Below are 20,053 nucleotides of genomic sequence, written 5' to 3'. Positions count from 1 at the left end.
AAAATAAATAAAAAATGTGCAGGAGAGGTTAGATGCCAAAAATGGTATATGAAGCTAGCCTACTCTTAAATGTTTTATTATAGATATATATTTTTTGTGTGGAAAAATATAGTTTTATTCCTCAAAAGTGCAAATACCAAAGCACTACAAGGATGCGATTCACATTACAGTACATGGAAAGTCAAAACAGTAAGAGAAAGTTCACAATGTCCACATCTGATATTTAAACAATTAAATACCAATTGTGATATTTCCATATCCATACGTAACACAATGACATAATGTAGGCTATGACTATGTTGGACATGGTTTTCATACACATCCTGCGTTAAACATCTAAAATCAAAACTCCTATCAGATGGGGAACCCTGGGATGATATGTTATTAAATGGGGGTCCTTAGTCTAATTTCAAGTCCTTCACTTGAAAACGTTTGGGAATCACTGGGCTACATCAAAATGTCAAATGTCACAGCTAGGCCTAATACAAAATTGATAAATGTGCAATTTACATTGAAGTTTATGTTTAAAAGTTGAAATGCTGTTGAGATTTGCTCCTAGTTTGGACCCCAAAAGCAGATTCAGACTCAGGCACAATGGATTGGAGTAGTTTTATTTTATCTCAGGACTTGCAAGTAAGAGAGTAAAACAAGGTGGTGAGGTGGCAATCCTGGTGAAAGCAGATGGTGTCTGGTGGTGGGGAATGTGTGGCAGGCAATGGCAGAGGATCAGCAGGAAGGCAGGCTCAGCTTAGGCAGTTGCTGGAGACGGAAGAGACACAGGTGAGGTTATTTTCAGCAGAGTCACAACAACGGGTCAAAGTTAGATTCTTCACTGGAGTTTTAAGCCTGAAGAGTTACCACATGGAGAGCCACGCCCCTGCTGATGAGAACACACACACACACACACACACACACACACACACACACACACACACACACACACACACACACACACACACACACACACACACACACACACACACACACACACACACACACACAGGGGAGGAGACAGGGAAAGACTGACAGGGAAACACAGGAAACACAGGGGAATCCAGAGGTCACAGACCGGGCTATGACAAATGCATTACAATAAAACCCACGAAGTAATTAATAATAATAATAATAAATTTAGGCTTTTATAGGTGTTGATGATTGTAGTGATGGACGTAGGTCGTTCCAAAGAGATGGTCCTCTTTCAATGAATATTTAGGGAAGTCCAACGATCGTTGGACTCCGTATCGATACGGAAGATAAAAGTAATTGTGGAATATGTGTGAATGTCTGAGGAATACATAAAACAATTCTGAAAATTAAGGCAAGTTACGTTAGGTGTAGCATACATATAAATACATGAATATACTGGTATGTTCACATTAAAAATTATTGAATTATTAAAAATATTACTGAGGAGCAGTCAGCTGCCCAAGCAGTAGGCTTTCCAATAAATATAAGGATGGTAGGCTATATAAGCTGTAATAAGCTAAGTACAGGAAGTAAAAAGTAGCGTACAATATTTGCCTCTGAGGTGTAGTGTAAAGTTGCATAAAATGGAAATATGCAAATAAAGTATAAGTACCTACAATGGAGAAAAACTGTAATACAGGATTTTTTTTTTTTTTCAGGAAATGTTGGTTACGTCAGACACCCGGTTCTTAGCCTAGGCCTAGGGCTAGGCCCTACTGGAAATATTTAAATACTGCAATACTTTCATCGGGCCCATTACAGTCAATGATCATTGTTGTTGTTACCTCCATCAGCGATAGATAGTGACAAAACAGACTTTGTTTGAATTAAAATTAAAATCTTCGACATTACAGCTTAAAGTATGCCTGCACTTTACCAGAACACCTTCAGGAAACCTTTAGGGACGTTCCCTGAACGTTAGGAGACGTTCCCTAAAGGTTTCTGTTACCTGCTGGAGTCTCGCACTATATACTCCGTACAGTAGGTGGCGATATCGGGCAACACGCACTTTGGTAACAGCTCGCAACCCGGAAGCGTCATCAACACGCAACACACGCACTTGCGACACCAACTTGCGCCTTTCTCTAAACCCGAAACGGAAGAAAACAAACTAAACGTAAACTGGGACCAAAGACCGACTGGGAACATTATATCCATGACTGGAGTAACTGGTTTTTAAAACGTTTTTTAATGACACGCTGTGGCACAGTGACTGTAGCTGTTAGTTCGCGAGCCAGCACCTAACAGCTGGTGACAAAAACAACCAACAAACTGCGAATTTAGCTAACATTAAGTCAAAAAGAAGAAGCTAACAGTAGACCAATTTGGCGCGTTTTGGATGAAGAGCATTTTATTACTGAGCAACAAGATGGACTGCAGCACAGCTGACGTGCCCAATGATGTGGTACACGACTCCCCAGGTAGTTAGATGAACAATGTTGTTTTTCATTACAGCTCAGTAGGCAGACATTTTATTAGACTGCGTTGTAGCTAAAAGCTAAGTTAGCTTACAACTTCGAAATAAAGCATTGACATCACTGCTGCTAATGTCTCAACAGTTATGGTTATGACACTGATCAAATACAATTACATGTGTAACGTCACGTGGGTAGTATTTAGAACAATTTTAGCACGGTAGCAACATAGGCGTTATTCATACAAACAATGGTACTCGTACTACTAATAAACTGTGGTGGAAAGTAGTACCGTACCTAAGTACACTTTTATAGTACTTTTATTTTCTTGAGTATTTACATGTCATGCTGCTTTATACTTCACTACTTTTCACCCAGTTACATTCATCTATTACTTGTGACTTTGCAGAGTATTATTTTTACATTATGGACAGCTTCTAAAATATGATAAATATAAGTAAGATTAAACTACCCGTAGTTAAAGTTCAACCAGCTAAAACTCACTTGTTAGTGCATCAGTAGTATTAACTATATATTTAACACAACTCTCTGAAAGGTGCCATTCAACATGAGTATTTTTAAGTGTGCTTTGGTTATATTGCTACTGTACTTTTACTTAAATATAATTTTGACTGTATGACTTATAACTAAAGTATTTTATACTGTTGTATAATTACATTTACTCAAATAAGGTATTTGAATACTTCTACGTCATAATGCTGGAATTAGTTATTTAGAAAGCAGATGAAGTTTGGAGTTATTGGAGCTGCCCCCTCATGGACTGACAGACATTTTTTGTACTGACATTAACAAAAAGGTGTTGGTGGATCAACTTTGTTCAGACTTTAATTGTCTGTCAATAGTAGTTAGTAATTAGTAAAGAACAATAGTCACATCTCTGATATCCCAATTCCCAAAAAGTATTCCCATATATAGATGCCTTGTTGGTTCACTGGTCCAAGATGAATTGTGTGCAGTCCTAATTTTCCATCTCCCATTTATCTATTAAAGTGTTTAACTATACATTTGTATAACATTTCTGACTCAACTGTTAAGTTGGCAACTACTAGAAAACACTTAGGCTAATGTACAATAAAATCAGGATATGCAAACTAGAAAAAGTTTTTTTTGGGTCCAAATTTATTTTTGAACAGACGAAACTTGAGATGTAATTACTGGTATTTATGCCATTGTGTCTCTGATCAGGGAACGGCAGCTCCTGTTCTGATGATGACGTACCTCTCTCAGGGCTCCTGACGAAGCCACACAGTAAGGAGAAACCGTCACGTGAAAACACACGCAGCTCCAAGACTAATTCAGAAAAGGACAAAAGTGGTGAGGGCAACAAATAAAACAGACTGGCAACAATACTACCAGTTGAAGTAAAACATTTTGAACTTGACATATTTGTGTCCTTTTAAAAGCAAAAAGTATTACATTTTGTGTATGTTTATATTTTCTCCTAGCTATGGCAGCTAAGAAACTAGAGAAAAAAGACAACACGTCACTCAGATCTAATGGCACAGATAACAAGAAAGCAGGTGGTACAGATGATGATGATGATGATGATGATGATGATGATAATGATAGGTCTGACAATGAGCCTCTCAGAAAAATTGCCAAAAAGCCCTCCAAAGCAGCAAAGAAGACTTCCTCCGTCCCTCCAAAAAAAACTGTTGATTCAAAGAAGAAAGGTAATTTAATTTTCTCTCAAAAGATATGCTCCATCAACAGAGCATTTCTGTTCTCTGCAGCAGATACTTATGCTTGATTTCTTACACAGAATCTCTGGATGACGACGATGGCTCGGACGATGAGCCTTTGAGTGAACTTGGCGAGAAACTTTACCCCAAACGTCAGAGAAAGGCACCTGGTACTCCATCTGGAAAAGCAACGCCAGTTATTAAATCCAAAAGGACCGCAGCAAGAAAAAAGGGTAGGTGTTCAAATGCTTTTCGCGTAGCACATGTACCAAAAATACATATGTTTTGTTTGTTCTAGTTAAATATGGAGTCCTGGAATGCACAGCTCGTTAAGAAGCATAACAAAGAAAAGAGGTCTGAAACAGCAACAATTGAACTGAACAAGTACATTTATTAAACATAACTCAACCGAAGCAAACTAGTGTAATAAAAATAATTAATTAAATGTTATATAGTGCTTTATCATAGACACTCAAAGCACTTCAAATCAAACTCTACTGAAGCAAACTAGTGTGTACAGTAAGCGGTCAGTAGTGCTGTGCGGATGTTGGGTGCTGTGAAAATGTGATTGCTAACCTAAACTACCTGTTACATGGAGATAAGGATAAACTAAACACAATCAAACCAAACCAAGTTGAGGAAGGAGCTAGAGAGACTGCGATCTGTGTGGGGGAAAAAAAACAAGGGAAAAAAGTTCCAAGTTTAGGAACTCTTTAACAGATTCGGATTAGAGCAATCGATCTATAGATGTGAAAACTTCCTTAAAAGGTTTCTCAAAATCAGGAGCTGCCAGGACAGGAGCACAACAAATCATCTTTTTTACACAAGTGAAAGCAGTTTCACTGTGGGGAGAGCAGACACACCGCATGTTTTTACTCAAAATGTTTGGATGGAAAAGTTGCGGCAAAAACTGTGGTATTACCCCACTAACCCTAGGAACAGCATTCATTTCCTTTTTTTTGGATGCTGGTACAGGATATTTATCAATGGCAGACACCTTAGCCTACATAGGACTAGTGATGGGCGAACGAAGCCTTATGAAGCCTCTGAAGCTTCTTCCTGATTGTATCACAAAATGACCCAAAGCATCGAAGACAACCCAGTGACATCTGGTGGTCAGTCAGCAGAAATGACAGCGGGCGGCTATGAACTCGACACAGCCAAACAAAGCTTTCAACATGAACGTAGGAGAGACAGAATGGACACATGCATATGGCATGACATGACTGAACTTGAATTAAATGACATAACATGATGGAATTAAAAATATATATATATATATATATAAAGCCTATGTTTGAATATAACATTATAATATAATAATATAAACTACTGTGATCAGGATGTATGTAAGTTTTTTAACCTTTATTTATTCAGGGAAGGTTCACTGAGAGGCAGCCACTCTTTTACAGGAACGCACTGATCACATTCATACCTGGAAGCTGCCCAGTACAACCACAGTCTGACCTGCTGGCCACTGAGCAGCTCCACACAGCGGTTGGGGTTAAGGCCTTGCTCAAGGGCACCTCAGTGGTGGTAATGAGGGAGGGACAAGTGCTGTTCTTTCACTTTCCCCACCCAGATTTTATCCTGTCTGTCTGGGGATTGAACCGACAACCTCCCGGTCACAAGCTTGCGTCTCTAACCTTTAGGCCACCACTGCCACAAATAATATGTATATAAACCCCGGGATGTTCCAGTGAATTCTAACGGGCCGTTGGTAAGCACGCAGCGACATGAATCTAGCAAACCCTTCTGGAGTTTCAGTGACGTTCGGCGCTTCGGACGTCATCAGTCACGTGCTTATTTCAATTCGATACAAGCGCCAACACTGTTTCCAACCTGTGTGCTTTGCGGGAGTGATGCGAGCTTCGGTGCCTCGGCGTCAAACGTCCCATCACTACATCGGACGAGCTTCACTCTGGCCTACATCCCTGCCAAGATGGGTCACTATCGCTTTAGCAAACTCACACTTTGCTAAGTTGACTGTTAAATTTGCTTCCACCAACTGCTCAAACACTGCCTTCAGACGTTGAACATGAGCTTCCCTTGTGTGACACAGGAAAACTGTCTCTGCACCAGATAAGCCACCTGAGAAAAAAAAGACAACACGTCTCTTAGATTTAATAACACAAATAACTAATAAAGCAGGTGATTACATTACCATATGTCATCAAAACATATTTCCGCTGTGTTTTCTGACTTTTGTCTGTAATGGATCGATGGCGTTCAATCTTTTGATATGTTTCAGATATGAATACAGATGAAAGCTCTGACAATGAGCCTCTCAAAAAAATTGCCAAAACTAACTCTAAGGCTGCAAAGAAGACTTTCTCAGTCCCTCCACAAAAATCTGTTGATTCAGAGAAGGAAGGTAAGATCATTTTCTCTCTATGGATACGCAGCATCAACATACAATTGCTGTTTTCTGTAGCAGATACTTTATTCTTCTTGACTTCCTTTTCTTACACAGAATCTCTGGATGATGAGGATGGCTCGGACGATGAGCCTTTGAGTGAACGTGCCAAGAGACTTTACCCCAAACGTCAGAGAAAGTCACCCGGTACTCCATCTGGAAAAGCGACCCCAGTTATTAAATCCAAAAGGAACGCAGCAAGGAAAGAGGGTAGGTGTTATGACATTGGACATGAAAAATCAATTAAAACGCTTTTCTCATAGCACTTGTACGAAAATACACGTTTTGTTTGTTCTAGTTAAATATGCAGAGTCTTCCAGTGACAGCTTAGATTATGAACCACTGGCAACAATAAAGAAGAAGTTGACAAAGGCTCCTAAAGAGAAAAAGACTTCAGACAACAGCAAGGAAACAAAACTTAAAGAAGAAACACTTAAAGGTAGGCAGCACTTAAATTAGACTGACCAAAAATAATTGATTTTAATTGAAGTACTAACCTCTTGGATTTCAAAAAGACTCTTCATCCGCAGACAGCAACTCAGATGATAGTTACGTTCCCGTGGTGAACGTCAGTGCCAAGAAGAAGAAACCAGTGAAGAAAAACACAAAGAGGACAACTGCATCGCCAGGCAGAGCGTCAAGAAAGAGACGAGGTACTGCAGCAGTAATCGTGACATGAATGAAACATGATTTTGAGGAAAACATTTTGAAATGCTGCTGTGACTGTTGTTTGACAGGACATTCTGATGAAAGCTCAGATGATGAACCCTTAGTTAGACTCGTGAAAAAGAATCGCACAGGCAGACAAAAAAAACAACCGAAGGCTTCCCCCCCGAAGAAGAAGAAGAACACAACTTCCAAAAAGTCAAGAAAGATGCTTGAGTCAGGTAAAGACCAGCCAGTCTTAGCTAGTAGAGGTGAACACTTTATCAATCAATCTGGGCTATTCTGTTCATCAGCCATGCATTTATGTATCATTCATATTTTTTTTTCAGAGTCCTCAGGCAACAGTTCAGACGATGAACCTTTAATCAAACCAGCGAAACATCCACAAGTAACAAAAATCCTGAGAATAATACTAGAGAGGTGCGATGGTGAAGAAGCTGGGGACACAGGAACAGGAGGCCTGACCAAAACCACTTCAGGTACTGATGACATAACCAAGTCATTGTTAATGCTGTAAGAACCTCAAAATAAAGAGTAACATTATTCTTCCACTTCAAAGCCGAAACACAGATTGCTGGAAAGAGCGAGGAGTCAGAAGACTCAGCGAAATCAGCAGAAGAAGAAGAATAAGCAGATGAAACAAAAGGTTGAAGAAATGGCGTTTTATGGTTTTCTTTCACCATTTGGACGGGGAAGTTCAAACCACATAGTGGCTACAAAGTTTAAAGGACTTCAGAATGTGTAAATCTCTCAGAGAGACACCTAAAAATTACAATTAGTGTTCATGTAAAGTGACTTAAAGTGTGTTTTCTATACAGTACCTACATGTTCATGTTTAATTTTGGGACCAGATTTTGTAGGCTCCTTAAAGATTTTATGCACAGTCTTTGATGTTATTTTACTATTTCTGCACATTGTTAGCACTGGCTGTCTCCTCTGGTTTAATTTTTTTTAAGAGAATAATTCAGTGCTCATTGATATAAGCTACATCCCTGCTTTCATATTAACTGTAAACTCTGCATGCAGCAGTGAAAATCTGTTGTGTTGGATTAAACTGCTTTCACTTATGAAATTTATATCAGATGGGTCAGTCTCTATTTCAGCTGACTCTCCATACCACAATTCTTCTTTATCCTTGCTTGTCATTTTCATTCCAGTGAGATTGTATGTCAAGTCAATTTTATTGCTTCCCAAAATTACAAATTTTGTCTCAGAAGGCTGTACAATGTAAACTTTTTATTTTATTTATCTGACTCGCTTTTAAAAGTAATTACATTACAAGTACATTTTTACTTTGGGTCTATTTGTGGTATCCGAAGGGCTGCATACCCCCATCTATTTAACTGTCTGAGCACTAAAAACATTCTCAAAACAATTAATGGCGTGAGACACACGTCTAAATTAATGTAACATTTATGTTATATTTGCATAAAACAAACCCAAGAGGAAATTGAACATGACTCGTTTTCACTGCTTCTCTGTCTGCATCTTCCCCTTTGTCTGCGATTTCCTCATAGACAGTTTTCTTTTTGTCCATTGACAGTTTTCTTTTTGTCCATTTAATCAGAATCCTCAGACAGTAGGATTTCCTAGGCTGGTGAAGGAATGTCCCGCCCTACTCTGCCTTACTCTGCCTCTGATTGGCTTACCCTGGTTACCCTAATCAATCTCACTCCTGATGCCTTAACCCCAAATTCTTTAAAAAAATAAATAAAAAATAAACCCAAAATTCTTCGCTAAACCAAAGCAATCCAACCAACGAAGGTAACGAGAACCAGCCAATCAGAAGCAGAGTAGGGCGGGGCATTCGTTCGCCGTCCTAGGAAACGCAATTTCGCCAGCCAAGTACCACAGCGGCAGCGCTAAATTCAGTCATCCACACAGTTAACATCACAAACACTGCAACTGTGTGACTGCTCGTTTACAACTACATATAAGAAAAGTTTATCTAAAAAAAGCGAAGGTTGTAGTTCGGCTTGTCACCTGCCTAGTTTGCCTCAAAGCGAAATATTTAATTGTGGGCTCTTAGGTTAACGTTAGCTAGCTAACCGCTTGTTAGCATGCTGCTGTCTCTACACATCAGACGACTCCTCTCGGATTAATTTTATCTCGTCATGACCGAGTTAAGATGTCGAAAAACAGACACTTCGGAGGGAGCTACAGAAGAGGACGGGGGCCAGATTGAGCCTGAGGTGCAGACCACAGGTAGGTTTACTTGGTTAACTTAGCTAGCAGTTTGCTAACTGAACACCGGTTAACTTCCTGTGCAAAAACATCCGGTAACTTCAGTTAACTTTTCTGCAGAAACACACTTTGTCACAACGCTTAGTATCTGTTAAGCCGCTGTCCTACTGTTGTTACACCTGACCAGATGCCAAAGAGCCGGTGAACACAGAGGAGGATGAGGGGAGTGTGTCCATTAGTGGCGATGGAGGAGACAAACCGCAGAAAGATGAGGGTCAAGTTAAAGAAAAAGATGCACAACATAAAGAGGAGGCATCAAAAAGACCCGAGTCGGCGGTTAAAAGATCCAAGAGCTCTTCTGCCTGTAAGTTTGTCTTCTGTTTACTGATGTGTCTGTACTTTTAGCACCGCTCAATGTCGACTTTATAAAGCAGTATCAAACTACGGTTATTCTTTCTCCCAATGCTTGGCTGATGATCCTTTTGAAGGGCTGTGTAACTTAAATCCTATAATATTTACTAAGCCACAGAATCAACATGAGCATATATAGAAACATCAGAAGACGGTACTTTGTTTATAGTGGTATGTTATTTACCCATAGAGTCCAGCACTGTGTGAGCAGTTCAAACCATTAATACAGAATCCATCTTAAAAAAGAAAGAGACTAGTTTCTCCAGTGACTCAATAAACCCTTGATGGTGGTTTGGCAGGATAGTTAAAGGATAAAACTATCTAGGGACTGATTATTCCTATTTCTGCTTTTCAGCTGTTTTTTTGCAGCGCCTGGTGAGGGTGTTCTTCGGATTTCTTGCAGCAGTTGCCTGCGGCATCCTTTATGCTGCGTATCTGTCTGCGTATCATGACAGGAAGTTCTGGTTTTCCACTAGACAGGTGGGTGGTTCTGTTTTTCACAAGTCTGCTTCCATTAAATTTCCACTTCACTCCCATAAACATATCGATTCTAAAGTTCACTTCCATGTGTCTCAGGAGCTAGAGCGTGAAATCACCTTCCAGGGAGGCAGTGGGGTCTACTATTACTACTACAAGCACATGCTGACAGTACCGTCCTTTGAAAGAGGTGCTTGTATCCTTTCTGCTTCTCATGAAAGAAAATTCAAATATTCATCTAAATACAGCATCAAAAAGGACACTAGCTTGAATTAAAGGGCTATGAATGTCACTCTCTCCTTGTCAATCAACTGCGTTTTTATGTGGTTTGTGTTTTGCAGGGTTTTATGAGCTGACAATAGATAACAGGACTGTTTCAGGTCAGACCATTAATGCAGTGGAGCGTTTGTCTCTGTATCCAGAGCTCATCACAAGCTACATTTACAGAGTCACAGACAGCCAGGTGAGATTTTTTTTTTTTTTTTTGCAGTTTGAGCAGCTTCTGATTTATGTTAAATAAAGTGTAATTAAGACATTGTCTGTTTTGACCATGCTACATTACATTTGTGTCAATTTTTTTTTTTTTTATGGTAATATGAAATGATAGGTGGATTTGTATATTCCAAAGAACAAAGCTACTAAACCAGTACAATCCCGTGTCTCAAAGCAAATAAACACTGGCAAACCGATTGGAAATAGTAACAATATTCCTGTCATACGCCTGAAGGCCTTTCAGCCTGAAATTTGTTGCATAGCAAGACCAGTTAAACTGGCTAGCTGGTTTGCATCGGTTTGACCAGGTCAGTTAATTTTGCATATTTTAAGTTTCCATATGTATCTCTTCAGATTCAGTAGTTTAGCATGTGAAATGCCTCCGAAGTGCCTCTCTGGTTTATATTTGTTTTCTCAGTCTACTCAGTGGCAACATAAATGGAGCTGAATGGCACGTCATTTTACTAGATACAAAAAATCTCACCGGAAAGCTCTGAATTAACATTATAAATGCAGAAAACAACTATCATTCTCCATGTAGTTAAGGGTTTCATCTGCTGCCAGTGCAGAGGGCTAGTCACCTAATAATGCAATAAATCAGTCAATTCATTGAGCCAGCAAAATTGGAGAGAAGTTAAACTTTTGCATTGCATTACCTGGCAATGGTTACAATAGCAAGACTGAATGCCAGTGGGCCCAGCACCAAACAACAACATGGACCGGTCACTTATTTCGTTGGATAGTAAGTTATATCAATTAGTGCACCGACTCATTTTAGCACTCTGTTTGACATTGGATTTCTGGCTTTGACATAGTATACAGCCAATTAAATAAAAAATGGTATGCAGGTTTTTTCAATGCTCTTGCTTAATAATAATAACTTTATAATAAGGTGATGAATGTGATAATTTGATGAAACCTTTGTTTCTGTCTCTACCTTCAGGATTTTGTAGAGCCAATCTACTTCTACATTGGAGCCGTTTTCGGGCTCCAGGCGGTCTATGTCACTGCCCTGTTTGTGTGTAGCTGGGTGATGAGCGGCACCTGGGTGGCCGGCATGTTGGCTGTGGCCTGGTACGTGATTAACAGGTGAGAGGAATTCTACTACCTGGTTTCTCTGAATGCCTCATTTTTTTTTTCCTTCTATCAAAGTAGAACAGCATGGTAACGTTACCTTCCTCTTAAAACTTTCATATCCTTTCCATTTTCTCCCTGTTGCTCCTACCTTCTGATGACAAAACACACTTGAAAATGGGACACTTAGGGTGCTGTTAGGACAAATAAAATCTCAGTGGTGAAGCATAATAATACCATTCTCTTTTAGATCCCAGTTTCACTCGTTTTCTTTCATTTTCTCCACTTTACAACTCTTCTGTGGGTCATTTCTTCCTCAGACCAGATACAACAAAAGTGGACTTTGCCATTCCTCTGCGGGACAACTGGGCTCTGCCTTACTTCTCTTGCCAGGTTGCAGCTTTGACTGGATTCCTGAGTAATAACATCAGCTCTGCCACTGAGGTAAGCCTCTTATGAAACCAGTACAAAAAAGCTCTACTATATCCAAGTTAGGTGGAACACTACCTTTTAAACATGCTGAAAAAACCCTGTATTTCTCTGTAGATGTTTTGCTATCTTACCATGAGTGCCACCACCTTCACCTTCCTCCTAGTCTGGGAACACAGCCACTATGTGCTCTTCATCCAAGCCCTCTGTCTTTTCTTGCTTGACTCTTTTGACCTGGTGCCACCACGTAAGGTAAGGAGGTCACAGCACCTGATCAAGAAATAGTCCTGAACCTACACCCAAAATTTGTCATTTTTATTTTATGTTAAACAAGATATAACGTGTTAAGCCTAGTAGCTTTAGAGGTGCTAATAGGCAGATTCTTTTACCTTCAGTCAGTTCTAGCTAACTGTTTAATGCTAAGCTAACTGGCTGCTGCGTGTAGCTTAATATTTAACGGACAGACATTACAGTGGTATTGATCTTCTTATCTGGCTCTTGGCAAGAAAGCAAATAAACGTATTTCCTAAAATGTCAAACCACTCCTTTAACCACTGAACTAATGACGGAAATTAGCTGTTGTAGTTTTATGATTTACTGGAAAAGATGTATACTCTTTTGGGCTTGATCTAGTTAGGAGCAACAAGTTTTGTGTACGGAGGAAATTATCTCATTTGAGTTTCTGATTGATGCATTTACATTATGCCACCTAAACTTGAATCAAACCTAAACCTTAGTTAGTTATGTATATATATATCTATCTTAAATATTCTTCAAGAACAAATTTGTATTCCAAAAATGTATCTTTTATCTTTCCTGTCTTTCTCTTCTCTCTCTCGCGGTCTCTCCTTCTCCGTCATCCCTCCATCTGGTATGTTAAGATGGCTGACATTCAGAAGGTGTACCTCAGCTCTTTGTTCCCGGTCTACTTGTGCCAGTTTCAGAACCCGGCCCTGCTCAGCTCGCCTCTGCTCGGCCTCCTGATAGGCTCAGTGCTTGCGCGGTACTTCCAGGTAGAGTTAGCTGCTCTGATGTGAGGGAGCACAGTCAAATTACGTACTACTGGCATTTGTTTTAACTTGCATAACTGATTAATCATTTAACTAATTTATCCAGTAAAAAAAATTTAACATTTCCTGGTTTCACCTTCTCAAATGTGAGGATTTTCTATTTTTTACTGTATTTCATCATTAAATATGGACAACCTTCAGTGTTTTAACGTAGAGTAACACCATCTCAATGCTGTTTTCTCTATTTCTCTTGCAGCAAAAGATGAAGAAGGGACCTCTTGTGGCCAGAGTGATGAAGCTCTTTCTACATTTCCACCTAGTCTTTACCACAGCGATCACCTTCAGTTATTTAGTCAAGGTAAATCCACAAGATGGGTTGGGTCTCCATTGATCCATTTCAAGTCAAGAGCATTCATTTGTGGTTTTAAGCTGTTGGGTAATCATTACTGTTTTTCATTTACAGAAACTTATACCTGTAAGTGAGAGTGACTTCATTTTGAAATTCCTTGAAGTAAAATTTGGGCTGAACACAACAACGTGAGTTACAGCTGTTGCATTCAAACTTAGTTGTTAGAGTGCAGGCTGGTTTCGAACAGCATCCATATTAGTCAGTATGCTATTTTCTGTCTGTGTAATCTAATTTCAGGGTTTTCTTTCCTACTATGTCAGAGACTTCATCACCAACTTCCTCCTGTGCCAAGAGAGTTTTCAGACACCCAGTCAGGACTTATTTCTACGACTGACGCAGGCCTCAGTCCTTCCCTTCTACTTACTGGTGCTCACTGTTTGCCTGCTGTCCACCCTGCAGACCATTTACAGAAGACTCAGGTTAGAGACTTGTGGCAAACACAATGCATGCCATAACTCTTGGGTGCCTTTCTAAAGTTATATTTGACAGAACTGGTGATCACAGCTTGAAATTTGGTTGTAAAGGTATTCTCTTTGAGGCGCAAGTCAACATTGGGTATCGTTTGGGTTTTTTCTGATACCAGTGCTAAAACAATACTTTTAAAACGGTACCAGTGCCTGAACCGAAATATATATATAATATAAAATATAAAAAAAGGAGCAAAAAACGACAGTTGGCGACATTAAAGAACGACTTGTTTATTGCAAAGGCCACATGGTCAAAATTAAATGATTGATTAATAATTTAATAACCGTAACTTATAACAATGACTTATTTCACCAGTAAATTGCTGGTAAACGACAAAAACAAGCACCAGATGGGAAAAGGGTATTTTACGATAACTTAAAATGCACCACAAGTCTGGCGAGTTTCAAGTAAACGCACAGTCTGTGTTGTTTTCCGACAACGGCAGCTGCGATCAGACTGTTATGTCCCGGTGTTGGAATCTCTAAAGGGAAATACGGTCACAGTTTATACCGCTCAACGTAAGCTGTCAGCATTTTAACCACTGTGTTTAATCCAGCTACTAGCTAACGGTAACGTAGCGTCCGTGCAGCAATGCTTCTGGAAGAAAAAAAAAAGTCAGGCACCGAAATTTTCGTTCTTATTCGGTCTCGTTACTACTGTTTACGTTGGCATTTTGGTACCCAACCCTAGTCAACATGTATCATGGTTCCACTTTCACTGTTATACAGTGGCCAGCCAATGAAAACCAACATCAGACTTGAAGATGGACGAATAGGAGAGCAGCCAGAGGTCATCTATCATGTTTTTCACACGTTGCTTTTTGGAGGCCTGACTCTGCTGTTTGATGGGTACGTTCATCGGTGTAAAAGTGTGTTTTAATATTTGGATTTTCTAACATGTTTTTAAATAACGCATTGTTAAATTGTGACACAAAAGACATTGATTGTGTTCTTTTTTTCATGCAGGATGAAATATTTGTGGACCCCATACGTCTGCATGTTTACGGCGTTCGGTGTGTGTTCTCCAGACCTCTGGATGACTGTGTTTAAGTGGCTCAAACTGAAGTCCATCCACCCTGTAGTACTGGTGAGTGGCCTCTGATATTCACTTTTAACAGCATTGGGCTCTTTCAGTTATAAAAAGTACATGACTTCAGACAAACATTTCCTCCTGTTAAATTAACCTAAAAGGACAATTTAAACTTGATTAATATCTTACTTGCTGAATTGTGTTGCTACCTCTAAAGTATTCTTGCTTAAGGTATTAATTGTTGCTTTTCCTCTCCAGTCTCTGATCCTGAGCACAGCGGTTCCTACTATCATTGGTTTCAGTTTGTGGAGAGAGGTGAGATTTTCAGCTCTTTTTAACTTTCGAACCTCTTTATATCAGACATTTAAATACGCATAGTATCTTCCTACCCTGCTCTCTTGTCTTGCAGTACTGCCCTCGTGTCTTAGCAGAGTTGTCAGACGTGCCGGAGTTTTACAATCCAGATACAGTAGAGCTGATCAACTGGATCAAGTGAGTCATCAGATCGTCCTGTATTATATAAATATATCTATAAAGTCTTTATTGTGGTATCTAAGATCTTCTTCTTGTGTTCCAGGTCCCAGGCTCCAGTGGCGGCTGTCTTTGCAGGCAGCCCTCAGCTGTTGGGAACCGTGAAGTTGTGTTCAGGTTCAGCTGTGACCAGTCTACCGCTTTACTCAGACATCAACCTGCTGAGGAGGACTGAAGATGTGAGTTAGATGAAAGATATTTAATGCAACAAGAAAAGGAGACTCCTGGTACTGGAAAATAATTGAAAAACACAACTTCTGTCAGTTTTAAGCAAAGCTAAATAGCTCAAGTCCTTGGGTTATAAAGCGGTGATTTGTGGGACCGATTAAATTCATTTTAAATGTCCTTCAAAATCAATTATAGTAATGTGTAATTTATGTTATAATGGGCCTTAAAAATGTTGTTGTTGCATGTTCTTCATCTCTCACCCCTCATTTATGTCTTCTCTACACTGCCCAGTAAAGGCATAAAATGCCCAAAAAAGACTAAATATATATTTCAATTTTCCTTATCACAGATGAGTTTAACTATAAAATATATATATATATATATATATATATATAATAGTATAGTAGTATTTATATATATATATATATATATATATATATATATATATATATATATATATATATATATATATATATAATTTTTTTATTTTTTTTAAATTAATCTCCTTTTTTGTCTTTTAGACTTACCAGGTGTATGCAATGAGATCCGCAGAGGACATCTACAAGATTCTGACCTCTCAAAAGACAAACTATGTGATCATCGAGGACTCGATTTGCAACGAGCTTAGTCTTAATAAAGGATGTAGGATCAAAGACCTTCTCGACATTTCCAACGGACATGTGAGTTTAGACAGTTCTTCTTTCACCAAAAACTACATATTCCTATCTATAGGTCTACTAATGTGTTTAAAATGGTGCATGTTGTTGCCATGAGGTGAAAATCATGATTTCATCCAAGTAGGTTTTGAATGATTTTCCATCAGACCAAGTGTTTACGGAATACTGTGCAAGCCACCACAGTAAAGCAGAAAAAACACAAATATTTAAGTTGTGCTGATCTTGCTGATTCATACAGACACATGAAAGCATTGCCTGACACAGCCAGGCTAGCTGTTTCCCCGTTTCCAGTCTTTGTGCTAAGCTAAGCAGCAGAACAGGTTCACATTTATTGTTTAGACCTGAGAGTGGTATCGATCTTCTCATCTACATATGGGTAATTACAATGAGGGACTTATTGTGAATAAAGCCGGTGTTTTCTGAAAGTGGTTTACAAAAGCAGCCCTTAAAGTGATGGTTCGGAGTAATTTCACCCTAGGGTCATTTGCACCATGACCTCGAGCCAAACGCCCCCCCAGAAGCTTTTTTTCACCTGGGTCTAACATTGGGAGAGTTAGCGTAGAGTAGCGTTATCAGCTGAATAGCTTAGCGCAGGGGCTAATGGACCCACGTTTGTATCTCGTAAATGACCCCACTAATAATGCCCGAAATGATACCAAACGTCTACAAGTAGTACAAATAGGTTATGCTCTCATAAAACGATGGATTGGAAAGTTTGTAAGTACACCAGAAGTTTATGAACACTTGCCTGCTCTCTGTTGCTGCTGCTGCTACCTGCAGTTAGACGAGTGCTTAGGGCCGTCTACAAATTACAACACCGAAAAGAGATACAACAAAAATATTTATTAATTTAATGATTAAATAAGGTAATGTCTCCAAACTTACCTCAATTATTACTTGTCTCCTGCTAGTTATACTACAGCACTTACTTTAAAAAAAAATAAAGTTAAATTAATAAATATTTTTGTTGCATCTCTTTTTGGTGTTGTAATTTGTAGACGTCCCTAAGCACTCGTCTCACAGCAGCAACAACAACAGCAGAGAGCAGAAGCCAGCAGGCAAGTGTTATTTACATAAACTTCTGGTGTACTTATAAACTTTACAATCCATCGTTTTATGAGTGCATAACCTATATGTACTAGTGTAGTCGTTTGGTATCATTTCGGGCATTATTAGTGGGGTCATTAGCCCCTGCGATAATCTATTCAGCTGATAACGCTACTCTACGCTAACTCTCCCAGTGTTAGACCCAGGTGAAAAAAACTTCTGGGGGGGGTGTTTGGCTCGAGGTCATGGTGCAAAGGACCCTAGGGTGAAATGACTCCGAACCATCACTTTAATCATGGAAAGTATTGTGTTATTAAATTTTTTTTTTGAACAATTGTTATTCTCATTCCACGTTCCATATCCTCTTGTCTTATCCAGGTCATTCATGACAAAGGAGAGATTTACTCTTTCTCAAAGCACGGAAGATTCTGCCATGAGATAAAGATGAACTACTCGCCCTACACAAACTACTTCACTCGAGTTTTCTGGAACCGCTCGTACCATGTGTACAAAGTGAACACTGTCATCTCCTTTCAGTACTGACAGCAGCAGCTCCCGCCTCCCTGGCAGACTTCACTGAGCCTGGCTCTGCCCTTCTCCAGTGTTTCACATCATATCCACAATGCAACAGAGACGACTGCAAATATGTTGTTGCAATGTGTGCGCTCAGAAAAAAGGTCTAATCACTGGTACCTTCCACATCCTGGTGTAGATGGCGAACTGGTATCAACTGAGCACATAGTGATTTTGGCCTACACATTGTTTGATTAAAATCAACATAAAATGGCCCTGTTAAGTTGAAATATGCCATAATAACCACTGTATCTTGTTTTATAAGCCATGCGTTACTGTGATGTATTTAATGAAGGGAGAGTTTGAAATGTGTTTACTTTGTACAGACGCAGAAGCCAAGAGCAGCTGTGGTTGCTGAGATGTATTTAGGCTCTGCAAAAGGAAAGTAGGTAAAAAAAGGGTGAGGAGAAATCTGCTGTTAAATAAAACACCCACCTCAGTTAAGAGTAAATTAATATAGTTTCTGGTGTATATCATCAGCTAGTAAATATATTTGAAGCTCAGGAGCACACTTGAGACATTGGAAGATCAATGACTAGTAATAATCAGAAGTGAAAAAAAAAAAGTGTTTGTGGAGACTGTTGGGTTTTAATGTGTCGTATGTGCTCTGCTTTTCCCATTTCAAACATGGTTTTGTTATGGAGCCGCTCTGTTTTATATCCAAATATTGATTGAACAACCCAGGACGATAGAAACAACATCCGTGATCTTTCTTTTAGCCTTAAAGGGTAGTGGAGGCTGGTTCTAATGTTACTCATTTCTATGGCTTTGTTTTCATCATTCTCTTCATCTGGATGCCTTATTGTGAGATGTAGCAACCGACTGACGTCTCTTTATAGATCACAGCTTTTTGTCTGAGACTGACCGTTTCCCCTTCCCTGGTTCTTACCTGTAAGTATTTGGTGGCAATTTCTTTCTGGTGCTGTCATGAAAGTCTCACCAATAACTGTCCCTCTGCAAAAGGCCATGTAGTGAATGTTAGCTTGTATTGAATTGAAAAAAAATGTGTGTGAGTTGATAAATACAAAGCTTGTCTCTACAGTATTTTGCCACTTTTTTGTTGAGAAATGTTATCATTCTTAAACTTTAAATGTCATTTTAAGGTCAGCTATTTAAAATGCAAATGGGAATTAATAAAGTATAAAAAACTATAAAGGCCCTGCACACTCACGTGCAGAGATGGTTGTTTTTTTTTTAAATGTCTTCCTGGGACTTTTGGGGTGGGAAATACCAAACCTCTATCATTATTAAGTACTATATGGTACCTCTTGTTTTTCCTACCAGCTCCACCTAACCTCAATCTGAGCAGAGGTGTAATAGACCTTTTTCATGGCAGACATATTGACATGTCATAGTAGGAAAAGCACAAGTGTATTCAAAACCATTACTGATGGCTGCATTCCACTTAGGAGAGACCCTGGTATTGTGCATGCTGACTCACTGAAATAGCTTACTGGGAACCTTGATGGACTTCAGCCATCGTTAAGGTTATCAGTCTCAGCTGTGCTTTTCCTACTATGACTAGTCAAAAAAAACTGCTGTCAAAAAGGTCCATTAGTCAGACTAAGCGGAAACACCTGTGTGGAATGGCATGGCCTTTAAACTTCCAGGTATTCTTTAATTTGGAGCATTTTTATTTAAGTGCCCATAGCCATTTCACTATCCCTATATTAATATCCACTTTCCTTTTTCAATTTACTAATGAGTCCTTAATGATGATTTTTTTAATCTTATGCACAAGTGTAAAACAAACTTTTAAGTGACTTAAGAGTACTCAGGCCTTTTATGTATGTAAAAGTAGCAATACTACCATGTACAAGCACTCGGTTACAAGTAAAAGTCATGTATTCAAACTCTTACTTGAGTAAAAGTACAAAAATGTCAGCACCAAAATATACTTTAAAGTAT

At 39.1% G+C, this 20,053-nt stretch overlaps 2 protein-coding genes across 2 annotated transcripts; both read left to right on the top strand.

Moving 5' to 3' along the window:
* Nucleotides 1–1,996: 1,996 nt before the first annotated feature.
* Nucleotides 1,997–8,242, top strand: LOC120571517 (nucleolin 2-like). Its single transcript, XM_039820500.1, has 11 exons — nt 1,997–2,387; nt 3,588–3,716; nt 3,848–4,075; nt 4,165–4,317; nt 6,336–6,458; nt 6,558–6,710; nt 6,799–6,939; nt 7,016–7,153; nt 7,238–7,387; nt 7,496–7,645; nt 7,726–8,242. The coding sequence occupies exons 1-11, from the start codon at nt 2,306–2,308 to the stop codon at nt 7,794–7,796; spliced, it is 1,518 nt and encodes a 505-aa protein (XP_039676434.1). The 5' UTR covers nt 1,997–2,305; the 3' UTR covers nt 7,797–8,242.
* Nucleotides 8,243–8,734: 492 nt separating this feature from the next.
* LOC120571516 (probable C-mannosyltransferase DPY19L4) lies at nt 8,735–19,189 on the top strand. Its single transcript, XM_039820499.1, has 19 exons — nt 8,735–9,371; nt 9,538–9,714; nt 10,117–10,241; nt 10,338–10,428; nt 10,580–10,701; nt 11,674–11,819; nt 12,125–12,248; nt 12,351–12,485; nt 13,115–13,246; nt 13,500–13,601; nt 13,707–13,780; nt 13,913–14,071; nt 14,849–14,968; nt 15,086–15,206; nt 15,408–15,464; nt 15,559–15,641; nt 15,727–15,859; nt 16,370–16,528; nt 17,951–19,189. The coding sequence occupies exons 1-19, from the start codon at nt 9,281–9,283 to the stop codon at nt 18,113–18,115; spliced, it is 2,316 nt and encodes a 771-aa protein (XP_039676433.1). The 5' UTR covers nt 8,735–9,280; the 3' UTR covers nt 18,116–19,189.
* The last annotated feature ends 864 nt before the right edge of the window (nt 19,190–20,053 follow it).

The sequence above is a fragment of the Perca fluviatilis genome, chromosome 13 (genome assembly GCF_010015445.1).
Source record: "Perca fluviatilis chromosome 13, GENO_Pfluv_1.0, whole genome shotgun sequence".
Taxonomy (NCBI): domain Eukaryota; kingdom Metazoa; phylum Chordata; class Actinopteri; order Perciformes; family Percidae; genus Perca; species Perca fluviatilis.
The sequence above is the reverse complement of the archived record's forward strand: the minus strand, read 5'-3'. Positions and strand labels throughout refer to the sequence as shown.